The following is an 18,694-nucleotide window of genomic DNA, read 5'->3' as shown; positions in this document are numbered from 1 at the left end:
ATAAAGCTGTTAATAAAAATAAACATTTTTATTTATTTTATAGGCTAGGGGAAGGGCGGGATCAGAACCAAAGGCTGGGGACAGTACAGGCAGTTTTGCTGCATCTCAGAAATGCCAGAAAAGGAATTTCACAACAGTTGTGAGCAACTGTCCTTGATATGCAGGACTCTTGGCACCTCTTTCTTGAGTCACCAATTTGCCTACTTTCCATCTTATTACATGGTCAGTGCTGTGGGGCGCATCTCTGCCACATGGCTGCTGACTCTAGAGAAACTCCCAAATGTAGGTTCTTCTGTGGGTGTTCAGGCTACGGAACTGGTAGTATTTTGACGTTTCATTATATGTCTCAAACCTCTCTAGTAAGCCATGGGAAAAGACATGACCCAGTATGTGCCAGTCTTAGAAGAAGCCACAGTGTTTCTATGGTCAAGTACCTTGGAAGTCTTATGAGGCAAGCAATCAAGTACATAGTCTGAGCTTGACCTCAGAAATGGGGGAAGGGAGCTTCTTCCTGTGATTGGGGAAATGAGATTAAAAAGCAAATAAAAAGATAGTTATGTTTTGATGAATTTTCAAACCTTTCTAGTCCTTTTTGTTAACATCTTGTTCCTTTATCATATTTTCAAAATATCTTTAAACATTCTTGCATAGTTATTTTGCAGTCTGTATCTGACAACTGTATCATCTGAAGTCCTGGGAGGCTGGTTCTCAATCATGGTGTTAGTTTTCTCATGTGTTCTTTAGTTTCAGTTTGTGAGCTCACGGCCAGCAGGGCTTTATCTGGGTGCATTTCAGTGGGCCTGGACAGAGGACACATTCTTCTAGAGTATGTTAGCTTTTGCTAGGCTCCTCAGGCCATTATCAAATTACGGTCACCTTCATGTTAAAGCTTTAGCATGAATTTGACTACAGACCTATGTAGAGTCAGGCCAGTTTTATAAATTCTCAGGGGAGAGATTGTTTTTCTACATATATAACACAAGCTGAGGCAGCTTTCTTCTCTCTTTGCCTTTGTGGATTTTTATTTATTGTTATTATTATTTTGGTTATATACTTTCTGTCAAGATAGAACCCTTTGAGGAGCCTGGCTTTGGAGGTCTCATATTTAATGTCATGCCTCTCAGGTAGTCAAAGCACCGCCATTATATTACCTCTGGCTTTTCACTATCAGCTTATGTGTTTGGTCTCTGGTTTTTCTCTCACTTTCTGATAAGCTTAGTATGCATTTTAAAAGGTGTTTGTCATATGCAGTCTACAATTTATAAGTGGCTTGTGGAATTGGGGTGGGATCTTTTGTCATCTGTTGCCAAGAAAAGAAGTCTATGTATTAGACTTCTTTTAATTTTGATGTGGGAAAAGGAAACTTGAGAAGCTTCACAAATAAAGGGTTCCCTTTTCTCAGTAAATTGGAGACGAGATTCTCTGCTATAAGCTATGGAAGAAGGACAGGTTTGAGGTCTCCAGTGACTGATAAAAGTTTGCAAGGTTTATAACAACTGTGGGAGATGGGCATTGTGAAAAGTGGTTACAAGGACTGGTTAGCAGCAACAAGGGATTCACCTAAAGTTGACTAAAAGTGGAAGTTTTATCCCCATTGTTTAAAATGATAGTTAGAAACCAGTAACATCATTGTATTAGTCCGTTTTCATGCTGCTGATACAGACATGCCTGAGACTGGGCTATTTACAAAAGAAAGAGGTTTAATGGACTTACAGTTCCATGTGGCTGGGGAGGCCTCATGACCATGATGGAAGGCAAGGAGGAGCAAGTCACATCCTACATGGTTGGCAGCAGGCAAAGAGAGAGCACTTGTGCAGAGAAAATCCCGTTTTTAAAACCATCAGATCTCATAAGACTTACTCACTATCATGAGAACAGCATGGGAAAGATCCGCCTCCATGACTCAATTACCCCCCACCAGGTTCTTCCCATGAAACATGGGAATGAATTATGGGCATACAGTTCCAGATGAAATTTGGGTGGGGACACAGCCAAACCATATCAATCATTCTGGGTGTGCTAAGGGACATAGGCCATAGCCCTCAACAGGGTTGGAAGAGCAATGTGCCGTGGATATGAAATGGCATGGCAATTTCTGCTGAGGGCTCACTTAAGTTTCATTTTTCTGGTGCCTTTCCTTTATTTTGCTCGAGATTCTCACTCAGCAGTTTCTTGAATAAATTTCATTTTGAAGAAATATCTCTTGAAGCATGGTTTACCTGAGTGTTTTGCCAGGGAAAATCAAGAACCCTGCTTTGCTGAACAAGTTGTGTCCCTTTTGCTTTTTCAGTTCCTGCAATGATAACATCTTATCCAAATACTACCCTGGCCACGCAGGGGCAGAAAAAGGAGATGAGCTGCACGGCGCATGGTGAGAAGCCCATTATAGTCCGCTGGGAGAAGGAGGACCGAATCATTAACCCTGAGATGGCCCGTTATCTTGTGTCCACCAAGGAGGTGGGAGAAGAGGTGATTTCTACTCTGCAGGTAAAAGCATGGCAAATACAACACAATGGAATGAACTTTATTGGAAGAATAAGTCTTTCCTTTCACAGAAGTGGGTGCAGATAAGTAGCAGATAATCTTTCGGAATTTATTTACGAAGCACTATTTCTCTCCCCTTTCACACAGCGAGATTAGTGAAGTAGCCTTCAAAAATAGTGCTTCAGCCTAAGTGTTATTAAGAATAGGGTTATTATGAACTCAGCAGGGAACCCAACTGTAGTAAAAAAAAAAAAAGTGAGAAATAAGGTTTTTAAATGACAGTTAATCCTTCAGGAATGACGGCCTATGCTGTGTGCATGTTTTAACTTCCTGCAAAAAGAAAAATGAGATGGGCTTTGGGACAAAAATATTATCATAGAAACTATCTTGCTTCTTTGGAAAAATCCACAATAAAAAAAAATCTGTCATTAAAAGAGGATCACAAAAGCTAGAGAAAAGGACTGTGAGCAGTGAACTGGTTTGTGCTGTTATCATGCGGTTGGAGGATGATACTGTAGCACACACAGGGTGGGGAGGTGGGGAAGCCCTGTGTTTGAAATGCTTATGTTGGCTCTCAGACAAGGGTCCATTCCTGGAATCCTCCTAGAAAAGGAATCTGATGCGAGTCTTGCTGGCCCCCAGCCCTGGCTGCAGTATTTAATCTGTCTCTTTAGGCATGGTTGCTTTGGATACCATGAAAAAAAAATGTATATGTGGGATATATGTCAAGCTGACCACGACATCTTATATAAATTACACATCCAATTTAATGAGCTACACCTGACATGGATAATGTACATGAATCCTGTTCATCCGCCTGCTTTCAATTACACTGAAATAATTTGTCCTCAGAGGGATACGTGCATGTGTATGATTTAGTATGTGAGTCTGGAGGAATGGGGGTTTTGTGAGTGTGTGTGTGTGTGAGTGTACCTATGTGTGTGCTTGGCATGGCAGGAGAACTGAAAGAGTGGAGAGAGAGAGCTTTATGGCTCAAAGTCATTTTGCCTACTGAAAAAGATGAATTTCTTTCTGCTTTACACATAGATTTTGCCAACTGTGAGAGAAGATTCTGGTTTCTTTTCCTGCCATGCTATTAATTCTTATGGGGAGGACCGTGGAATAATTCAGCTCACAGTGCAAGGTAGGAAGACGATAGCGTAAGAGAATGAACACAGTCATTTCAGGATGGGAGCTGTATGCTCAGCCTCAGGCATCTCTGTGTCCTCAACTTGCCATGTAACACTTCCTAATTCCCAGGAAATTTTGAATATGTATAATGTCAGTGCTAAAGCAGAATTTTGCAGTGCCTGTGATTATGTCAAAGTAAAGCCCCCAAACAGGGAACGAAGCCCTTAGAGGAACCAGTCAAGATGACAAGCCCATGACAGTCAAGCCGCATGCACACAAGTACAGCGGTGGAATTTCTTTGCTCAATTTCAGGAATCCATGTACTAGATGACCAGAATGAAAGGGAAGTTTAACATTTGGGGCCAAAATATGTTTTGAGTTAGAGATCCAAACTAGAATCGTGACATTTTATATCCTCCAGACTTGGTCCAGTTCTTAAGGGCTATGAAAATTGGAAGTCTTGGGAAAGTGGAATTTCTCTTCCCTAAAATGTGATTAGGAAAAAGAAAATGCTTCCAAATAAAAAGCTTCTGTTCTTGTCTAATGCAGACAAATCGTTTGTGAGTCACGCTCAGCATTTCCACTAGCGTTTTATGTCAGAGCTCTGTTTGAACTAACTTGGAGTCTTTCTGTTGATGGCGCAGAGCCCCCAGACCCTCCCGAAATCGAGATCAAAGATGTCAAAGCACGCACAATTACGCTCAGGTGGACCATGGGTTTTGATGGAAACAGCCCCATCACAGGCTACGATATTGAATGCAAAAATAAATCAGGTAAGTTCTTTACTTCCTCCAGCTTCCCTTCCACCTCAGAAAGTTCTTTTATTTTTCTCCTTATTAATGTGTTTTACCTGTAAGCGCACAGCTCAGCTCACAGGAGCTCAGAGGACACCATTTCCCCCAGTCTTCTTGCTGGAAGCACATCCTGGCTTTCTGCTGTGGGAGTGGAGTTTCGTGTTGACGCTCAGCTCTGCTTCTTTCTTTTTTAGCCAGCCCAGACTTCAGTCTTGCTTCCTGCTGGACTCCTTGATATTGCAGCTTCCTGTTGGCATGTGGGCAGTGGCTGATGGAGACAGGCCCCCACCATGACCTTTTCTATTTCACCTGCTCCCTTCACTTCCCGTTTCCCCAGCTGGGTGACTTTTGTAGAGCCTGAGCCCATGTCCTGCACCCAGAGCGTTGAGCTCATGCTGTGCTTGGTGTCGGTCGGATAAACTGTGCAGTGGTGGTTGGTGCAGAAAAAGGAAAATTCACTCTGGAGCAACCTCCTGGAAATGCTCAGGGACCATCGGCGACACTGGCTGCTGCACCCAGGACCACTCGGCCCAGAGCCCATAAATAAAACTGACCCTGCTGCCAGGGCCGCTGCAGGTGTGCCCATTCATTGCCTTCAAGGAACAATGCCCGGGCCATTTTGAACTTTATGATGCATTGGGCGAGGGTAGAATACCACCACTGTGGCCTCTAGTCAGAATTTTTACTGTGTCTCATAAAAGATATGAGGAATTCGAGCACCACCAGCTTGGGAAGGGTTAATAAAATCCTTCTAGGCCACAAAAGCAGCTTTATTTTTCACTTCCTGGATACCGCACGTTATTTCAGATTACCCAGTTGTGACCCATCTAATATCTTTGGCACTAAAGCTGTAGTAAAAAATCAAGCTCAAGGCAGCTGGGAACCACAGGTCAGGAGTGAGGAAATGTTTCAGCAAGAGCAAGCCAGGAACAGAGCCAGGAAATGGTGACTGCAAAGGAAAACCGAGGGGTGACTCTTCGGGAATTCAGGAGAACAGAATTTGAAGATTGAGAAGATATGGATCAAAACAAAAAATAGTGTTTTGAAAAGTAGTATCTGTGACTGCTGGGTTGGAAATGCACGGGAGAAAAGATGGAATGGCTCAGGTCATCGGCCTCTGAGTTGCAACTGGGGACCTAGAAGTGAGGTGTCACTTACACAAAGTCTGAGGAAGGGCCTTCCGGGGTTGATTGGACTGCAAGTCTCACTGTAGCCAAGAAATGCTGCAGAGCCAGGGCCCTGGGCTCAGGGGTGAGGCACAGTGACCTGGGGGGCTCACCCAAGACAGTGCTGAGCTAAACAAGCATCTTGTGGGGACTAGGACCAACAAGTTTCCCAAGGGCCCAGGGAGGAGAGGCTGACCTTGCCTCTCTTCTAAAGAAGTGGGATTACACGTTCATGTATACAGGTCTTGAGGTGAAGCAAATGCTTCTTAGATGAGGCAGGCACATTTGAGCAGAAACTGTCCTGGAACTTAGTGACAGTGATGAGAGCTCAGACAGATGCAGTGAGCACCGTGGGGACAGGGACAGCCCTTTATCTCACTGGCTGTGCACTGGCTATGGGGCTGCAGGCTGCCCATGCTGTTGGTGCGGGAGCACACAGGAGACCTCTCCTACTGGAGCAGCTCAGGACCTCCCCTGTCCTCACGGAGGATCGGGCATTGCCGGATGCTGGTGGCAGGCCTGGGCTCAGTGGTTTGGGACCCAGCCTGTGTGGGATTCGCTGCTGGGCCTGTGTTGCACCAGCTCTGCACCTTCGCTTGCACATCTTACCTGTGAAGCGGGCACTGCTGCATCCACCTCAAAGGACTGGCAAGGAGACCACAGAGGCCACCAGCTGCCCTCTGCCCGGAGTCCGCCCTTCCCGGAGCCGCCCAGTTACTACCCCCTCCATAGATCTCCATTCTCAGGTGCTCACCCAGCTCCTTCTCCCTTTCAATCTGGGCAGGTGGCATTATGGGTCATTATATATGTATCTCTGTGATTACTGACAAATATACTGATTAATGCGTTTCACCTCCACCACGCTGGAGGCTCCTTGGGGGCTCCCTGCACCTAGTAGGTCTATTTTCACCCAGCTCATTTCTCCAACGCCCAGCACCGCACCCAACATGTGGAGACACTCAGTGGAAATTGGTGAACTCTAAGAAGGGAAGACATTGAAAACGCTTTCCTCGTTGTCTGGAGCATACTCAACATCTAATAGGTGGTAGCTTGTAGATTGCTCCAGCATGCAGGAAAATACTTATGAGTAAAATGCCTCTAAAACCCTCTGTGTTAAACTACTTACTCAGCATCTAAGAGTCCTCACTATCTCCCTACTCCCCAGGAGTTTCCCAAAGGCAGGGACTCTGGTTCTCTGTGTCCTGGGATCCCCAGCACCCAGCACAATGTCAATGGAAGAGCATACTGTAAATGTTTATTGCATTAATTTACATGCAATTGAAATCTAAGAATCATTATTATCAACAGCATCTTTAAATGTATAAATTGATCATGGTTTATATAACCAAAGCAGGAAAGCTCCTTGTCTATAAAGCTGAGTACAGGCGGGATTGAGGGATACTCTTTTCCATCCTTCATGCCCTACTTCAACCAGAGACAGGGCCAGTGGTGTGGCTAAGATGTTTATGCAGCTGTGGAGCAAATCATTTTAAGGGGCAGCATGGGTCCCAGGAGGATCACTGGGGAAAACCCCACAGGACAAGCAGATCCAAGTCCATGACCAAGATCTCTACCAGGACCCTACAGAACTTCAATTACTTTCAGTTTGGAAGCACTGGGAGGAAGGAGCTGTGCTGAGAGTAGATAGCACCTGTACTCACTGCTGTACGAGTTGTGTTAGTCAGATTTTTCATGTATTAGTTTCTTCCTCCAGAAATTTTTGGTGTATAAAAATTACAACCATAATTTAAGTGAGTGTAGTTTTAGACTGAGTACATAGAAAACTGATCCTTCAAGTATTAATAACAGCCTAAATGTCACTTCTTCCAGGAAGCCTTCCCTGACTACCTATTCCCCTTCACTATTCATAGCATGTCTTGGAACACTTGGTGGGCTTGTGACTATTAATTTACTATCTGCACCCCACTGAACAGTTGTCCCCCTATGGGCCATAGTGAGCCCTGAGGGCTGGAATTGTCTCTGACAAACTTTATGCTATGTCCCTGTGCCCCTCATAGTGCCTGACATGTATACGAGACTCATAATAACCATTAGTCAAATTGTTGATTCTCAACATCTGTTTTAGGCAATGGTGAAATTATCCCCCCAAAAGTTTTCCTTTACTTTTCATTAATTTTCAAAGAAAGCAGCATATAACCAATGTATTAAAGTACTTCACATTCGTAACAGAAAGAACTTCTGCAAGTGACCATTCACTCTATGCTTGAACAATCCGAGAAACAGAAACTCACTAACCCAGGGAGCACAGCTCTGCCTTTGGCCAGCTGTGACTGCTACAAGTTCTTACATTTATTGCACCAAAATAGACCTTCCTGGATCCAGTGTCTCTCCTCCCACCTCTTTTTTTTTTTTTTTTTTTTTTTTTTTTTTTTTGAGGCGGAGTTTCGCTCTGTCGCCCAGGCTGGAGTGCAGTGGTGCGATCTCGACTCACTGCAAGCTCTGCCTCCCGGGTTCACGCCATTCTCCTGCCTCAGCCTCCCGCGTAGCTGGGACTACAGGCGTGCGCCACCATGCCCGGCTAATTTTTTGTATTTTTTTAGTAGAGACGGGGTTTCACCGTGTTAGCCAGGATGGTCTCGATCTCCTGACCTCGTGATCCACCCGTCTCTGCCTCCCAAAGTGCTGGGATTACAAGCGTGAGCCACCGCGCCCGGCCTCTCCTCCCACCTCTTAACCCTTTGGCCAAATGACAGTCCTCCCAGGATTTGACAACAGATGACTTTCCTTGGTTTACTATTTTCCAGGAAACACTGAACAACCCAAGTCCTTGTTATTGTATCTCCTGTCATCATCTCCTGCCCCCCTAACTCTGGTCATGCCCAGTGGCAGCACCAGAGGCGTCATCTGAGCGGGCACAGGCACAGTGAAGCTGTCCCTTCCTTATCCGGAATATTCTTCTTCTCCCATAGGTGGCAATTACACAGGTTGCCTTGGTTGACATATTTTCTGATTCCCAGGGACTACTGCTTCTCCTCTACAAGGACCCAAGGCCACCTTTAACATCCCTTTGAGCATATTGTCTGGGGACCTCCAGCAGATTCGTCTGCAGTTTGTTGCCTCCCTTTATTCCCTTCCTTGGAAGGCAGCCTGCCCTTCAGAGTCTGTTCCTGTGGTGGCCATCTCCTGTCCGCAGGTTCTCTTGTTGCCCCTCCTGTTCACAGTTTCTCTGGTGGCCCCTGCTGCCCACGGTTTCTCTGGTGCCTCCCTCCTGTCCACGGTTTCTCTGGTGCCTCCCTCCTGTCCACGGTTTCTCTAGTGGCCCCTCCTGTACACAGTTTCTCTGGCAGCCCCTCCTGTCCAGTTTTCCTGGTGCCCCCCCCCCCCCCCGTCCACGGTTTCTCTGGTAACCCCCTCCTGTCCATGGTTTCTCTGGTGGCCCGTCCTGTCCACGGTTTCTCTGCTGGCCCCTCCTGTCCACAGTTTCTCTGGTAACCCCCTCCTGTCCACGGTTTCTCTGGTAGCCCCCCCGTCTATGGTTTCTCTGCTGGCCCCTCCTGCCCATGGTTCCTCTGGTGGCCCGTCCTGTCCACAGTTTCTCTGGTACCTCCCTCCTGTCCACGGTTTCTCTGTTGGCCTCTGCTGTCCACAGTTTCTCCAGTGGCTCCGTCCTGTCCACAGTTTCTCTGCTGGCCCCTCCTGTCCACGGTTTCTCTGCTGGCCCCTCCTGCCCATGGTTCCTTTGGTGGCCCCTCCTGTCCACAGTTTCTCTGGTACCTCCCTCCTGTCCACGGTTTCTCTGTTGGCCTCTGCTGTCCACAGTTTCTCCGGTGGCTCCGTCCTGTCCACAGTTTCTCTTGTCCCTCCCTCCTGTCCGTGGTGGCTCACAGGTCTCTGACCGGGTTTCAGCACCATGGCAAGCTCTGTCACACTCTGAAAGGTAACCAGGAAACACAGACTCTGACACAAAAGGTGCACACCCCTAGCCGAGTCTCTTGGGCTTCCCACCCCTAGTTCACCCTGAGGACTGTTATCCGTGAGAAGACTAAGACAGAGAACAAGGGGCTCTCCTGTGTCCCCACACCTCGTCCTATTCACCAACATGAAGGGCCCGCTCCTTCTCCCAGCTACCTCTCCGTTGTTAAACCTTTCATGTAATTCACCTGCAGAACTTTCAGTCACCTTCACTCATTCTGGTCTTTAGCCTCTAACAGCACTTCTTCATACCAAGTCCACTCTCTTATATTAGTCCTTGTTACTCTTGCATCCACTGGATTTGGGGTATCTGACCCCCAAGACGAGCTCCCCAGCAAGCACCCAGTGCAATCTCACTGGCTCCTGTCAGCTCTTCACTCCTTCCTCACCTCACAGAGGCTGCAGTGGGACTCTGAACTGCCCCATCTTCCTACACCACCAGTCTCCCTGGAGCAAGCCATGGCATCCCGCCCACTCTTTCGTGAATGCTTCTGACAACTTCTTCCTAAACCAGGCTGCAACTCTGAGCCTATACAGCCCTCTCAGTCTTCCTACAAACCCACAGATGGTACAGTCATTCTTGGCCAAAGTTTTCTTCTCCTACATTTGACCAAACGATTTCTGTGCATTGTCAAGTCAATAATTTGCCAGAAGGTCTTCTTCTAGGCATATGAGATTTTCAGCAGGTGCCCAGAAATATCAAAATCCTGTCTTATTAGGTGTTTTCAGAGAGTATGTGGAGGTCATGCATTACAGAAAAATGACCTTGAACTTGGAGATAACACAGGCGAGGCCAAATCCCAGCCCTTCTTGTTACCAGCTATGTAACAGGGCTTGAGTTTCTTGACTTTCACTAAGGAAATAAAAACCTTACCTTGACAGGCTGTTGTACAATTTTAATCAAATGAAGCAGTCTGTCCAAACTATACATCGGAATGACCAAGATAGGGAACCTTTTTAAAAGCACAGGTTTCTGGGCACCATTCCCCAGAGACTCTGGTTTAGTAGGTCTGAAAGCAGAATTATCAAAAAGCCCCAAGGTGTTTCCAATTTGGGGCCACAGATTTGGGGCCACAGAAGTCATGTTTGAAAATGCCCAGCACATTGACCTGATGGGAGGATGAAACTGAAAGTTGAGATATAAATATAACTAGGAAGAATGCACCATTGACCAAATAAAAAAGTTCTTAGGAGTAAATCACAAACAGTAATGTATGCATGGACGTCCAAGATCTGAAAAGTGGCAGGTGTAACTGGGGAGAGTCTGGGAAGGCCACGGACAGGAGGGTGAGGATGGGCTTTGTAACGGGTCCCGCAGCCCATTGGAGGGAGTCAGTGGTAGTTTCTACAGACAGGGTGCAAACGCAGCATCAGAGAGGATTTATAAGTCACACTGGGAGACTGTTGAACAAGGTGACGTCACTGAGATAGGGGCTGAGCTAAAGGAACCCATAGGGCATGGATGTGGAGGTGCCCAGTGACCACCAAGAGGGGACTGTCCCCACCCTACCCAGGTCCACCATATGACTTGGATTGGTGTAAGGGACTGCAGTCATGGACACTCATATGCCTCTCCAGGCTGCCCGCCAACTCCCAGACAAGAGCCTCCAGTGAAGATGGCTGTATCTTCATTGGCCCCGTCAGTTTCAGAAACTTCCATGTTGCCTGGGCAGAGGCATCAACCACCACAACTGCCTACTTCCTCCAGGGGCTACTTAGCAAATGTCTCTGCATCTTGTGGCACCTGGCATTCCTCCTCATCCTCCTAAACATCTCTGCAGAAGGTCTGGCTTTCTCTCTGTGGGACAAGGCTCATAGGTGTGTGCCGTTTCATTGATATAAAATTTCCTCTCCTCATTTGTCTTCCATTGAATCCCATTCTTCCCCTTGTCAATTTTTTTCCAATTCTTTCTATTTCATGTTTTTCCACCTCTAATCTTCTTGACCCCAAATATGCTTTTTCCTTCTAACTGCAATATTCATTGTCAGCTTCTATTAGGCTTCATTCTCTGAGAAGTTACAGTATCCAAAAGCAGTCTTTAAGCCACGTATTTTTTCTTCAATTCCAGAAAATCTCTTGCATTTATGTTTAACTCTGGACAGAGAAGTCCCCTAAACTGCCATACTCACCCTTAGTGTGACAAAGTGATTGGCCCCATTCCCAAGACTCAGAGGTCCATGTATTTGTGGTTTATTTGTTCCTCTATTAAACATTCATGTACTATTTGTCTACTATGAGCCAGGCACTGTGCTAGCACTAGGGATAAAAGACTGGGTATGGCCAGCATGGCCTCTGCCCTCCTGGAGCTTAAAGTCCAGCAGGGAACACAGATTCAGATTATCCATGGAAGACTTACTTGTGTGGTGAGCACTACCAAGGCAGACCCTGAGGAGGGTGGGAATATGTAGGCACCATCTCTGTCTACTGTCTTGGGCCCTCCTTTGTTCAACACCAGCCAATACCAGCTGTCGACCACACACCTACAATCAACAACTGCCCAAACTCTTTTGATGTAAGAAGCACGTATTGACATTCTCATCCTTGCTAGAAGCCTGGAAACCACCAGATACAAAATGTCACAGATTCGGTGACAAGAGTTCACACGAAGTAGGTGCTGCTGTTATAATTAGCTGTGGTTGAAAAATAATTCCTACAACCAAGGATTTGGCACTAAATGATTTCAAAAAATAGAACTGAAAAAACTATGTTTGGTAATCAGGATTTATTCTGGAACTTGAGATTGGTTTGTATGGGATCATCTTGTTTTTACCACACTCTATTTGGGGAGGAAAGGATCTGATATGGCTTGAAGTTTTGCTGGTTTTCAAATGCCAGGGATTTTGGGGGGGCCCAGGGGTACTATCCAAACCATAGTTCATTGTACTGTCCTGTACAATGAGTGTTTACCGTGGCCATCGTCCGTTCCACTAACCTGAGCTTCCACCACTGGAATTTGCCTTCTGAGATCTCCCCCAGTCGGCTGATCTGTGCTTCCTCCATCACCCCTCCCTGAACTCAGCTGGCTTGTTGCCCCATGTCCGTCGCAGCGTGAATAATGTGTGCGGGATGTCACATCCCCTCTGATGGCCAACTCTGCCAGAAAGCTGGGAACATTGCATTGAGAAATCGCTTTGAGTGTAATTTTTCTTCTTTCCGTCTTTTTTTTTTTTTTTTTTTTTGGTTTTTAATTCCTACTTGTGAACTTTCAAAGGCAGAGGAAAAAAACTCACGTCTCTATCTCTTCTTTTTTGAAAAACAAAACCCAAAAGACTCCTGGGATTCTGCTCAGAGAACCAAAGATGTTTCCCCTCAGCTGAACTCGGCCACCATCATTGATATCCACCCTTCCTCCACCTACAGCATCCGCATGTACGCCAAGAACCGGATAGGCAAGAGCGAGCCCAGCAACGAGCTCACCATCACGGCGGACGAGGCAGGTACGTGGGACCAGGCGGAACCTTGCTCCAGAGGAGCCCGGGAGCTAACTCTTGAGGGCTCAGATGCTTAAATGCAGAAGCAGACCTTTGCCCGTGCTAGGCGGAGGTCTTTGATGCGTGCTCTCCGTAGTTCTGTGCCCTATAAAAAACGCAGACAGCGCTCTGCATCTTACTTTGAAGGCACTGCTCTTCAAATAGGATTTAGTTCAAGTTTCCCATACCCAAGACTTAAAAGAAAGACGTATGAGGCTAACAATCTGGCGAGATTCAAAGAATCATGCCGTTTTACAATTCCTTTGTTTGGACACATGGAATCCAGGTTGACAGGAGAACCGTGAGTGTGTTTCTTTCCTGAGACCCTGTGAAGTCCAGTGTGGGAGGAAGCAGTAACGCTTAACTAGGAATCTGCAAGCGTGCTTACTGTGCGGGAGATGTGGGAAGGGGAACAGATTATTTTATTGACTAGAAACATCAATATTTAAAAATAATGTTTTTGCTCTTTTTTCTATTACAAACAACGTTATATTTAGTGTTGCAAATTCAGAAGATAGAGATAAGCATTGTGGAGAAGGCAAAACAGCTTCCATCATTTTCCCACTGAGCGCTAACCCAGGAACAGGCAGTGATAACTGGCTGAATAATTTCATCACCCACACACGCACATGCACACAGGCACGCACCAGTGTATTCACACCCCTTAACACACTGCGAGCCACTCATGTTTCCTGGGGGTGAAATTAACAGGTGTGCAGAGAACTGAGCAATCAGGCAATGGTCCATGAATGCTGATTGTCAGCCCGCCTCCTGGCAGGAGGAGAGGAAGCCACTACGCTTGGGTTTCATCCACAAGGATTGCATGCCTGGCCCATTTATTGTAGGGAAAGGGTGTCCAGCTCCCAAACCTACCTCTTCTTTTCCTGCCCACCATCAGAGCAATCAGCCACTCCCTACTGCAGGGAAGACGGCAGCTTAGTCTCAGATCCCTGTTTCTCCATCACCAAGATTAAGGTGATTGCCACACCCAGATGGCTAACAGAAGACTGGAGGTTTGTCCCAACTTTCAAGAGAGGTTGATCTTGGCTTCCTTCCCACCACCTCGTCTCTGCTACCCTCATTAACAGCATCCCAAATATAAATGGAGCTTATGTATCTCTTAAGTACTTTTCTACAATTTGTAATGATATCTCTCACTACGTGTTTAACAAATCTCATATTGCCAAACGGGTCAATTATTTTTGAGTTTTCATTAGTATAAACACCACTACAATGAACATCCTGGTGGTATGTCTTTTGCTATCTCCAAGATCATTTTCTTAGATTAACTCCTAAGAAGTCGGATGGCTGGATCAAGCAAATGCAACATTTTCACCCTTCTGATATCTGTAATCAGTGTTGTCTTCAAGAGAATAGGTTAAAATGTACAACTCTTCCTGAACTGCAGAGGAATGCCCATTTTTCAATGCTGGAAGATGTCAGTTCTTGAAAATTGTTTTCAAGAGTGAGTAACAGAAGATCTTTAGGCTGAAGTGCCTGAGAGTGAGCCATTTCTGAGACTTGGATTCTCTGTATGATTTCTCATCTGCAAAATGGACATTATGATGCCTTTCTGCTCCTTACACAGACATATCTGATCACTGAAAAAAACTCAAGCTCTGAAAATACTTTGCATGTCTCAGAAATAAGTGGGAAATAAGTGTTAATCTGCTTCTGCAAAAAATAGAATTGTATTTAATTATGTATGTAAACAACCCACTAACTTCCTCAGATCCCTGAGATTTCATTATGCTGGGTACTTAGGGAGAATAAGCTGTCCCCATCCTTCAGCCCAAAATGTCATCTCTGACTTCCTGCTCAATCTTCTTCTCTCTCAAGCCCTTTTCTAATCCCGCCCCATCCCAGCCACCTCCTCGGGAAAACAGCATTTTTCTGGTGGTGCATTTTGCACCTGCTTTTCTGATTGCCATTATTAATGCTGCTGTTGTTGCTTTTTTCTTCGTTTCCTCTGTGACCTCCGCTGCGGCTGGCAGTTGCCATGGAAGCAGCTCTCTCCCTGCCAGAAGGCCAGGTGAACAGCCTCTGGGGTGCTGGTCTGCAGGGCAGCTGCCTGGCATGTCTGCAGACAGATGCAGATGCTGCCTCTTTGGCTCCCAGGCTGGCCTTTTGTATTGTATCTGGGTGTGCTGGCTGTGGCAGCCCCACACAGCCCCTCTCCTTTAATATTCAGAGGAGCTAAGGGGAAGGGAAGGAAAGGAGCAGGTTCTAGAAATGAAAAGCTACAGCAGATAACTTGTCTTTGTCTTGGTTCATAGATTTGCATGACTGAAATTAAAAAGTCAATTTCCCATGTGTGACTTACCTAGAATGGGGTGCTCTGGCCAAAGGCATCCTCATTAGAGTATTCAGCAGGGGCTGTAGACACTGCTGCCCCTTCCCAGCAGGCAAACCCAAAGGCACATCTTTTTAGGAGCTGTAGCTGTCTTGAGGTGACCTTGTCCCACTGTTGCCTTATTCCTCATATGGGAGCCTCCGGAAGCTGTTGGCCCACTCACTTTTACTGTAATCTAGTACCCAAGTCTTGGGCACGCGAGGATGCCCCCCGATGCTACTGCTTTGCAATGACACTTAGTGACTCCCCAGAGCCCAACGTCCAGCACTCACCTGCCTTTGCATGCTCCCACACCTCTATTGTTGTGCTTCTTTCCCTGTCTTGAAGGAACTACAAGTTCCATGTCTCCTTTTCTGTGCCCTTCCTTGAAAAGTCAAGTTCAAGAATGCCTTCCTCCCTGGTGCAATGCCTTTTTCCATCTTCCAGGTATAGTTAGGGACTACTCAGCTCAGGACAGAGGAGGGATTTTGCTGACAGTAGCCTTTGAGGTATATCATCATGTCTTCATGGACCCTGCTGTCCATAATGATATTCCACCTGATGTGGAGGGGCTGTGGCCCCCTCCACATCAGGTGGCATATGCGCTTACAATTCTGTCCCTTGTGTGTGTCTGGCATAAGGGAGATGAAAGTATGAGATGAACGTTTATAAACATTACCCACAGTATTGCCTTTAGAATGGGTGTCACAATGAGCAGAGTATGTGTGTGTGCATGTGTGTGTGCGTGCGTGTGTGTGTGTGTGTGTGTGTGTGTGTTGAGAAAATATATCCTGGATTAAACCCACAGTGAAATTCTGAAGGACGCCGTGGTCTGAATGTTCATGTCTTCCCTTTCAAATGAATATCCTGAAACCTAATTCCTAATGCAATAATATTAAGAAGTGGGGCCTTTAGGAAGTGAGGGTGGACCCGTCATTAATAGCATCAGTATGCCCTTATACAATAGGCCCCAGGCCCAATAAGGTCACTTACCCCTTCTGCCCCAGGAGGACATGGGAAGAAGGCACCATCTATGAACCAGAAGAATGAGCCCTGACCAGACACCAAATCTGGCATCTTGATCTTGGAATTCTCAGCCTCTAGAAATAAATTTCTGTAAGAAATAAACTTCTGAGCCAGGTGCGGTAGTTCACGCCTGTAATCCCAGCACTTTGGCAGGCTGAGGCAGGGGGATCACTTGAGGTCAGGAGTTCGAGACCAGCCTGGCCAACATGGCGAAACTCCGTCTCTACTAAAAATACAAAAAAAAAAAAATTAGCCATGCATTGTGGCACATGCCTGTAATCCCAGCTACTTGGGAGGCTGAGGCAGGAGAATCGCTTGAACCCTGGAGGCGGAGGTTGCAGTGAGCTGAGGTCGTGCCACTGCACTCCAGCCTGGGCAACAGAGTGAGACTCCTTGTCAAAAAAAGAAACAGAAATAAATAAACTTCTGTTGTGTATAAGTCATGCAGTTTAGTGTACTTTGTTATAGCAGCCCCAAAAAACAAGGACTTCATGCAGAAAAGTAGAGACAGGTGAAAGATAGGACAGGAAGGCTGAGAGGAAAGAAGACGGGGGAAGAATACAGCCCCCATCAGAGCTCCAGTGACCACCCATGAAATGGCTGCATCTGGAGCTTGAGGTGCCCTCCCCCCATCCTGATGGAATAGGGCATGTCCCAGGCCATAAGCTGCAGCCCGTGACAGACCAGGCCTGTGGATGTGAGTCTGCTCAGTGTTGTGCAAAACTTTTAAATTCGATGTTAATTTTTAAAATCTGGAAATTTCAGCTGAAAATCTAAATTTTGAGTTCCTCTTGAGTTCCTGCTTGGCAGCAATGAGCTGGAGTTAAGCATGGAGTGGCCACCCCAGAGGCTGACCATACCCCCTCAGTGAGCCATAGTTCCCATCCTCCATTCATTGAAGGATCAGCAAACTACAGTCGGTGAGCCAAATTTCACCTACAGACCTTGAACTAAGCATAGTTTTTACATCTTTAAAAAAAAAAATAACATGGGCCCATAAAGCCCAAAATTTGTACTATCTGAGTCTTTACAGAAATGTTTATGGATCTCTGATGAAGTCTGGCCACCATGGGAATTTGAGTTTTAAATTTCTGCTATATCTACTGCAAAGCTTAGTGAGGAAGTGATTGCTGCCACTGGCATAGTGTCCCTACCTAATGTTGGGAAATCACATTGCTCCAACCCCAAACTACTCAGTTTATTTGCATGTGTTGCATGTGAAAGTGCATAAAGCGTTATCATACCACTTTAATACACTCGACCTCAGAGAATAGCCATGAAGCCAAGACCACAACATTCAGCACAGTCTTCATGGCTTCCCCAACCACCCCTAGCACCAGCAGCCCCCACAACAAAGGAGCAGTCAAGAGAGTAAGTGACACAGTCGGAGTTAATGAGATGAGCTGTTAATGGACCCGAAGTGTGTCTCTTTGACACGGATCAGCCACGTGACACGTGACATTCACAGCTAACCCTTGCTACAGACCAACTTCCCCATTAGCGGCTGCCCCCTGCAGGTCATGAGTCACTTAGTGCCTTGTGACCGAGTTTGGGGTGGCTGCCCCCGTCATTATTTTCACTATAAATCTGTGCATAGAACATGCAGCTTCAATTAGTGGGTGCTCATTGAAACACCACTGAATTTGACAGACCATCAGAGAATGGAAGGTGTGGATTATGGAAGGGTCGTGACGCAGAGTCGCTGGGTTTCCAATGAATCTGGCACTGAGTTAAGTCCTTGCCTCATCTTTCCTCCCATTCCGGGTCAGCAGCTGTGATCTGGAAGAAGAGTTTCCTATGTGCTGAGCTGGGGTGGAGGGGAGAGGATGGAATGAGGGCAGAAGGAATAAAAGTCAGGAGCATGTGAAGCAAACACAGGGCTAGCTGTGCTCATTAGCGCAGAGGGCGGCATCAATGTGTTCTTCAGTGAGAGGCAAATGCACAGCATTCACTCAGCGAGAAGAGCCGAGCACACCCCATGACCAACCAGGCCCTCAGCGATCTCCCTCTGTAGATTTTTGTCATTCTCCTCCATCCTGGGTTTGAAGAAACTTTGGGAATTAAATCTAAAGAAAGTTATCGGCCTTCTTGCTGTCCCTCATACACATTGTGTATACCCATGTCTGCTATCCTGAAAGGTTCTGGAACAGTTATGGAATGTTCTGAAATGTTCTTCATCTCTTCCCTTACCACTTTCAAATATTATTCTCCAAGAATCTGATCCTGGTCACCCTATTAAAATTCAACCCACTGCCCACTCCACTGGGTCCCCTGCCTCCCTTACCACTCTCCTTCTAACAGTCGCTTGTATCAGCACCCAGTGTACTGTATAAGTTGTTGATTTATTTTGCTTATGG

At 46.2% G+C, this 18,694-nt stretch overlaps 1 protein-coding gene across 1 annotated transcript in view; it reads left to right on the top strand.

Annotated features, from left to right (window-relative positions):
* Positions 1-18,694, top strand: part of DSCAM (DS cell adhesion molecule) — an 836,416-nt gene that overhangs the window by 654,933 nt on the left and 162,789 nt on the right. Inside the window, exons 12-15 of the mRNA XM_063702725.1 lie at positions 2,291-2,487; positions 3,532-3,628; positions 4,260-4,388; positions 12,779-12,946. Coding sequence (XP_063558795.1) covers positions 2,291-2,487; positions 3,532-3,628; positions 4,260-4,388; positions 12,779-12,946 — 591 coding nt within the window. The remainder of the gene's footprint in view (positions 1-2,290; positions 2,488-3,531; positions 3,629-4,259; positions 4,389-12,778; positions 12,947-18,694) is intronic.

Source organism: Gorilla gorilla, chromosome 22 (genome assembly GCF_029281585.2).
Source record: "Gorilla gorilla gorilla isolate KB3781 chromosome 22, NHGRI_mGorGor1-v2.1_pri, whole genome shotgun sequence".
Lineage (NCBI taxonomy): Eukaryota > Metazoa > Chordata > Mammalia > Primates > Hominidae > Gorilla > Gorilla gorilla.
This window is presented reverse-complemented; position numbering and strand designations above follow the sequence as displayed.